This window comes from Sceloporus undulatus, chromosome 9, assembly GCF_019175285.1.
Source record: "Sceloporus undulatus isolate JIND9_A2432 ecotype Alabama chromosome 9, SceUnd_v1.1, whole genome shotgun sequence".
In the NCBI taxonomy this organism is placed as follows: domain Eukaryota; kingdom Metazoa; phylum Chordata; class Lepidosauria; order Squamata; family Phrynosomatidae; genus Sceloporus; species Sceloporus undulatus.
The window spans coordinates 21,616,881-21,624,623 of record NC_056530.1 but is presented as its reverse complement, the minus strand read 5'-3'; the positions used below and the strand labels follow the sequence as shown (position 1 = coordinate 21,624,623).

General features: G+C 41.7%; 1 protein-coding gene across 3 annotated transcripts in view; it reads left to right on the top strand.

The window, feature by feature from the left end:
• Nucleotides 1–1,062: 1,062 nt before the first annotated feature.
• Nucleotides 1,063–7,743, top strand: part of RINL (Ras and Rab interactor like) — a 16,854-nt gene continuing 10,173 nt past the window's right edge. Inside the window, exons 1-5 of one of the 3 annotated variants that reach the window (XM_042439030.1) lie at nt 1,063–1,507; nt 1,930–2,121; nt 3,248–3,379; nt 4,213–4,357; nt 4,678–4,789. In XM_042439030.1, coding sequence (XP_042294964.1) covers nt 3,327–3,379; nt 4,213–4,357; nt 4,678–4,789 — 310 coding nt within the window. In that variant the 5' untranslated portion in view covers nt 1,063–1,507; nt 1,930–2,121; nt 3,248–3,326. Of the gene's footprint in view, nt 1,508–1,929; nt 2,122–3,247; nt 3,380–4,212; nt 4,358–4,677; nt 4,790–5,101; nt 5,254–7,743 lie in introns of those variants that run through there. The other 2 variants (XM_042439031.1, XM_042439032.1) reach the window with 2 other exon arrangements.

Genomic DNA, 7,743 nt, shown 5'->3' with positions numbered 1-7,743 from the left:
AGCTGCTCATATAACAGAAGTATCAGCATTCTTAGAATATGTGAGGATCTGCCTGCAAAATCAAATTCATCAAGCAACAAATTAGATGGGGTGGCAACTTTTACAGCAGCGAGAAAACCCCATTCTGATGTCCCCACCTACTAGGCCTTCCAAAGTGGCAGAAAAGGGAACAGGGACTCTGTTTTTAGGAATCTGCATGGATGCCATCTTGTATAGCAAGCTTGGATATATGCAAACTTCACTAGGCCACGAGAATTGCAGTGTGTTTTCAAAGTACCCACCCGGTTTGTTCCTTAGAGTAAAAGTATTCTATAAACTAGAAAAAGAACGTTGTGGACTTCTTAGTTCTGTTAGTTCCTGGCTCTTGAAACATTCAGCAGGTTGAAACATTTGCGAAATCTGCCAATGACGCTTGATATTGGTGGCTTCTCTTGCTGACAGTCTTGCTGTGCTTTTCCCCAACTGCCTGGTGGGTGGAAATTCAGCAATTCAGCACCTCAACCTTGAATCGCAGAGAAGTAGCAATTTGCTGACTTGATTCTATTTCAAAACCAATAATCTTTTCATGAGCACACACTGGAACCATAGGATACTCTTAAATTCAAATTAGCAAGGTAAAAATATGCTGGCACTGCAAACAGGCTATGCTAATAGCAAATGTTTTCTCTGCATGCATCTTTATCTAGCTAAAATGGCAGCATCCACCCACAAGAGGGAGATACTGACAGATTTGAGGGGATTGCATGGATGTGCAGAGTAACTCAGGACATTTTCAGAAGAGGGGAAATCCCTTGGAGGAAGCCTCCAAACTGTTCAGTGAGGATTAAACAGGTACACAATGCTTGGTACCTGTTGGTGTTTGGAATGGATTCCTGTTTGGTAAAAAGCACGCCTTGACAGCCATAGAGAACGAAAGTGCAATGATGGCATAAGGAGCAGCACGGAGAAAGCCACTACTCTCACAATCCATTTCGCCTTTCTTTTCTCATGTGGTAAAGTCCTAAGCCTATTAATACTTTCTTAAAGTTTAGGGAGTTTGGACCCTATTTGAAGTTGGAAATGGCCTGCAGTTCTCCATCCCTGGATAGGTTGCAGAGTCAAGCAAAACAAGATGTGTTTTAAATCTCTTGGTTTATTTAAATGCCTGGCTTATGCAATTTAAGAAACCTTACCTAGCCTAAGACTAAAACTCCAAAAGGATAGGCAAAAGTGCCTTATGTTGGAATACCAAAAGTGTGTGTATATCTTTCTGCCCCACATTAGGTTTCTCGATTGCTGTCTTTCTTTCAGCATCAATGACAGGGCCCTGAGACCACGTGAAAGCAATTGGCGGAGGTGTTCAAACCACATCCCTGCCTTTGTCTTCTAGAGCTGTCGTCCTCCATTTTTGCTGCTTGCTTGCTTTTGTTTCTTGCTCACGGTTTGCTGTCCCTTCCACAGTCGTCTGTGTACAGTCGTCTTTCTGCTGTGACTTCGTAGGACCATCAGCCTCCTGCTCCTACACAAGGTAAGGTCTTTTGTGATCTTCACGTCTTCTGCTCTTGTCCTTCAAACACACTTGGATGTTTGGGACCTTTGAGCAGAATGGTGACCTTAAACTGGAATACTTAGGACAGACCTAAGGAAGGGAGATGTATAGATGAAAGCGATGGAAGCTAAGTGTAATACCTTAGTAGTCTATCTTTATGGACCAGATGTTGGAAACAAACAATTACCATGCTCTTGAGAAGGTATTCCACCTAAACAACATTAGGAGGAACTTCTTTGCTGTAAGAACTATTTGACAGTGGACTCTCCTTTGGAGTTTGGTAAACTAAAGCTGAATTGACATCTGATGAGCTTTATTTGTGTATTCTTGCATGGCGTGGATTGGACTGTATATCCAGCTCTAATATTCTGTGATTTTGTGACTTAATTTCTTGGAAACAGATTACAGAACTATGTGTACCTTTTCTTCTGATCTGGAGCTTGGAAAAATTAAAGGAGAATTGAATGAATGCAGCTCTGCAAGACAACCTTAGCCTCTTAGTGTCAGATCAACACGGTCAACTGTACGTTTCCTTGATAGTACAGGGAAAACCCAAGGGAAGTCATCATCATCTGAGCACACTACTGACACGGGTGAATTGTGCATTTTTCCAAGCACATAATGTTTTTTCTTCCCCTTGATATCTGGCAAAATCTAGGGGGGTTAATATTTGCCAGATGGGAAGACTTGACTGATTCCGGTCGCCATCTTTCCAAATACTTTGTACACATGTGCATGTTAGTAGGTGGGATCATCTAGCGTGGTCCCTGAATGTTAATTTCATATGCAGAATAAACTGAGATAGGAAATACAGGGTGGAAGGAAACAGGCTTTCTTCTGTAGGCTCTTCTCTTTAACTGTGAGTAGAGTGTGGAATAGTGGTTTGAGTGTTGGACTATGATTCTGGAGACCAGGGTTTGATTCTCTATCGGCCATGAAACTCGCTGGGTGACTTTGGGCAAGTCATATGCTCTCAGCCTCAGAGGAAGGCAATGGCAAACCTCCTCAGAACAAATCTTGCCAAGAAAATCCCATGGTAGATTGGCCTTAGGGTCACCATAGGTCAGAAATGACTTGAAGGCACACAACATGCACACACACACACACTTTTTGATCTTAGAAGTATTGTTATGATCACTCCAATTCCTGGAAGATGAGTAGCTCCAATGGCCTAGCACTAATCTGGTTTCCATTTCTGTTCAAGGGCTATCCTTGGACTTAGCCCAGTTCCATTGTTCACATGTCAGATCTCCAAGATAGATAGTCAGCAAACTAAAATACTCATTCTCTCTCTCAGTCGCTGGGTGCAATGGCACTGTAGAAATAATGCACTTTGACATCACTTTATGTGCTTTATGTCTCCAGCCTATAGAATCCTGGGATTTGTAGTTTTACATGGTCTAAGGTTGTTACTGCACAAAAAAGAAAGGCAAAATGGCTCGGAAGAGTAGCAGCTTTCTCTATGCTGCTCCACGTGTCTTTGTACCACTTTACAAAAACTATAAATCCCAGGATTCTGTAGGATGGAGCCATGACAGTTAAAACGGAGTCAAACAGCATTATTTCTACAATGTGGAAGCATGTCTGGGCAGACACACACACACACACACACACACACTCTCTCTTTTTGTCTCTAAACTGCAGCTAGGTTTTGTGGTCTTACAGTCGCCTGACCAACAGTCACCCAGATCCATCTTTTAACTTGTTCTTCTCCTGAAGGAAAACATTTAAGAGGGGGAAAAAAGACGCATGATGTTCAAAGACTGATGTTCAAAGCCTGGACACCTGAGCATGAAAGATGTCTGAAAATATGCTGGGAACCTGCCAGAACCATTCAGGAAATGAACCTGGGTAAGCAAGCAAAAATAGAGGAGGAAAGATACCTCCACGCTGGAGCATGTTCTCTGAGCGCAGCGCAAGCTTCTGTGGGCTCCTTCCATTTTAACTGTGGATATTTTTGAGTCATTAAAATATGGTTATGTTCCCACATCTATTTCTTAGTTCTCACGATTTAGCACTTATCTGGGTTTAGCTCCTTTTAGATCAGGGGTGAGGAAAGTGTCCAGAGACAGCCAAAGATATGGCAGAGTCACCCCCAAACTTTCTATGGGAGCCTTGATGGTGAAAATAAAATACTAATACTGCTAGTAGTAGTAGTAGTAGTAGTAGTAACAACAATAGCAACATACATTTAAAATAATAAATAAAAATTAAAGTAAGATCAATTAAAAATGAAAACTGATAAATGATATCTTGGAGATGGGACCCAAGCCTAACCACAAAATTCAATTATGTTTTATATACACCTTGTACACATAGCCTGAAGGTAACTTCATACACCACATTTTCAATAATTTTTGTGCATGAAATAAAATGTGTGTATAGTAAGCCGTCGAACGGCAAAAGTGTCGGCTCCCTCAGCCACCCAAGCGGTCAATTTTGAATATTCTGGAATATTTCAGGTTTTGGAATGATAAGAGAGACTCAGCCTGTATAAGTATCTGATGTTTTCATGTGATTTTAAATTTATATTGGTTTTTAATATTTTTTAATAATTTCTAAGTCTGCCTTAGAAATTACAACGCTGATGATGATGATCGCTCTTAGCCATGCTAGCTGGAGCAATTTCAGGAGCTGTGTAGTTAAGCTTCTATTCACTCTACTATTTCTCTTGTTTTGTACAGCTCACAGCACACACTAGGCAGTGGAAGATGTGAAACGAACCCAATCCCGTTTCTGGACCGGCTTTCCATCACCAGGAGCATTTGGGACCTCATTGAGGATCATCCAGGACAAGCTGCGGAGCTGCTCTCAGCACAACCACCTGGGGTAAATCTTAGAAAACTTTAAAAACACAACAGGCCTGATATGGGAGAGATGGGGGGGGGGGAAGGTATATCCTCCTTACACTTCAGTGGAGTAACAGTTTCTCCAGAGACCTGTATATGTTTTATGTGGAGAAGACTGAGAGGTTACACAATAGCCCTCTTTAAATATCTGAAAGGGAAACACAAGGATTCCACAATCTGAAAAGTTTCAAAATCTCAAACACTTTTGGTCCCAAGCATTTTGGATACAGTAATTGCCCAACCTCTTTCTTTCTCTGTTTTCTTCCTCCCTCTGCTTCTGGAATCTTTTTCTTCGATCAGACGTTCATTGTTACCAGAAATGAAACTGGAGATGCCAAGACACTCTTCCTTCGGACTCAAGGAAGCAAGAGCAATGCTATCAGCCATTTTCCCATTAAGGAAGACAGTTCAGGTGAGTGGATACTGGTGCTGTATGCAGTTATACGTGTTTCGCCTGTATCCCAGATGATGTGCATAGCACTGAGCCATGGCAAAAAATGGTATCAATCTGCATTATTTCTGCAGTGCAGATGCAGTTCTGGACTCTACCCTCTAACCCTCGCCTTTCCACAACCCCACAGTTGTTCTTTTCAAAATCTATCTCAACAGCTATCTTGTCCCTTTTGGTCATTTTGCAACATAACTTCCTTCTACTTAAAAGAGGAAGAGGTGGAGAGACACCAATGCTCCTGCAGCCTCCGTTGCAGCAGGTTGAATGCTCTCTTTTCTCACTGAGAAGGCAGCTTTTTTCAAACGCTATTCAGAGGAATTGTCAAATGCCCTTCTCTCTTCTGCTTTAAGTTCTTCCAGCCAACTTGCTCTTTGTTACTCATCTGCTTTCGGCTTCACGCTCCCTCTTTCTGAGCTCAGCAACAGGTAAGGAATTCATTTTTAGGGCAAGTGCTGGCTTTTATCTCACCTGGCTTCCAATGACTTTGAGAGAAGTGTGTATGGTTTCTCTCTTTCCCTGTTTCCTCCTAATAGCCCTGTAAAGAAGACCATGCTCAGAGAGAAGTGAGTGTGAGGAAATGAATGAGGTTATGAAGTTGGGGGAGGAGAAGGACCTTTCATGTCAGGAGGAAACCTGACATGAAATCCATGTCAGGATTGGACCTTGTAACTAGTGTAAATGAGCAGGCAAGACTTTCCTCATGTTTCTTGCAAAAGGAAAATACATTTTGTGTGAGAGAAATGCAGATACAGGGTGGGTTTAAGTATATTATAGTGTGATTTTAATTATAGTTTTCTCTGTATCTGTCTGTGTTGCTGCATCTGTGTAATGCGAGACTCGAGGTTTGTTTGTAGGTATAATACTTTATATATTATAGATACAGGCAAAGATGATACACAACAATGTTTTATGCTGTGCCAAACTAATTTGATAACTCTCCTCTTCTTGGCCAAAGTTGCTGCTATCCCTTGAGTGTAATCCAAGAGGTCTGGGGGTTGAACCTGAGATTTTCTATAGACCCTTCCTTTGTTGCACCACTGACCTATGGATATTCTGCCCCATCAATCCATTCATAGAATCATAGAGTTGGGAGGGGACTCCATAGGCAATTGTGTCCTATCCCCCCTCCCCAACTCCAGGTAGAGCATCCCCAGAAGCAGTTAGCTGTCCATCCTCTTTTTGAAGATGCCCAGTGGAAGACATCCATCACTTGTCTAGGCAACAGTTCCATTGCTGGACCAGACTTACCGACTTCTAATTTTCAATTAAAATCTACCCTCCTGTAATTTAAAACCATAAGACCTCATCCTACTTTCTGGGGCAGCAGAGATCAAGCCTCCCCCACTTCTTGGTGATAGTTCTTTCAAAATGTGAAGTGTGAAATCATGTCCACTTCTCAGTCTTCTCTTCACCAGGCTGAACATGCCCAGCTCTTCTATTTATGGGCTAAGTCAGGTGTCTTTTGGTGCGTCCAGGTCCTTGCTTTCTCCTTGGAACTGGCCATGATTTTCCTATGATTCCTCCTCCCTCCCCTTCCCCAAGATCTGCTTTAGCTAGAGATGTCATCCAGGAGTGATTTGGGGGCAGGAGGAGGGTCTTCTCTGTGTGTGCCAAGCATTTGAATTGTTGCTGGGTTTTTTTACAGCAAGTAGAAATTGATTCGTTGCCCTTTTTACCTGCACCAACAAATAATTCATGCATGCTCAGAAAGAAAGGCAAGCTGTAAGCCATGCCCTGTTGTAATCCAAACCTCGTGCCTGTTCTCAGAAAAGTGTATCTCTTGATCTGTGCTCACGTGCCTTCCTTGATCTGTGAAAAGACAGCCAAGGAGACTTAAGAGAGAGACGGTCCCACTATCTAGAATCTGGCCCAAATGGGAACCAACTGGGCTCAGATTTCTCAGCTCTGTGGTCCTGGTTTGAGCAAATGCAAAATATAGTCCAAATCTGAATTTCATGGTTTGAAGTAGGTCTGGGCTCACATATCTAATCAGACAGAGGACCACTCTGCTCTTAATATTGTTTTCCATTGTATGCGAGTGTTTAATCCATGCTGAATATAGTACAGTATCTTGATGACACTCCAGCTGCCATGGCTGCATCCTCTCTAGGATTTGTAGTTTGGTGAGGCACTTAAAGACATCTAGCACAGTAGATTAGCGCTCTTCCAACAGAGAATTTCACATTCCCCACCAAACTACATATTCTGGGATTATATAGGATAGGGTCAAGGCAACTGAACTGGCATAGATTGCTGTAATTGTGCAGTGGGGATGGATACACTACCGGTTTCCTAAAAACCAAGTGTTTTCCTTCCTCCTTAGTTTCTTACCAAGACTGCAGTTTTTTGTGAATGTGCAATCATTGCATGAAGACAGGTCTGCTTTTCTGTTCTTTGGTTTCCTCCTCTTCTCATTTATTGATTCTTGTAAACATTCAGGCAAGAGCTTTTAAAGAGGAAGGAGATTATTCTAATGCACTTAGCAGAGTTTAAGCACTTAACAAATCAATGATATAAATCATTATCTTCTGGACAGGAAGGAGAAAGAAAGATTGAATGCTTAATGTAAGGGAGGACTTGTAAGAGTCTATATTTCTGTTCTTCTGGAGACAAGTTGATTTGGCTTTGCTATGGGATGCACTCACTTCTCTTGCTTTTGGCTGTTTAATTAATTAATGGACTTGAAATGCTTAATGTGAGTCATCACTGAGTCCCTGTGCTTCATTTCAGTGGTGTGTTGTTTTAACGTGTATGGTTTAAAATGCTTTTATCTTTTTAATTGTATTCTATTTTAATATTACAATAGCTTGATCCCATTTTAATTGTCACTTTTGTAAGTTTTTAACTGTACTATGTTTTTAGACTGTAAGCTGCTTTGGGTCCCAATTCTGGGAGAAAAGCAGGATACAAATTAA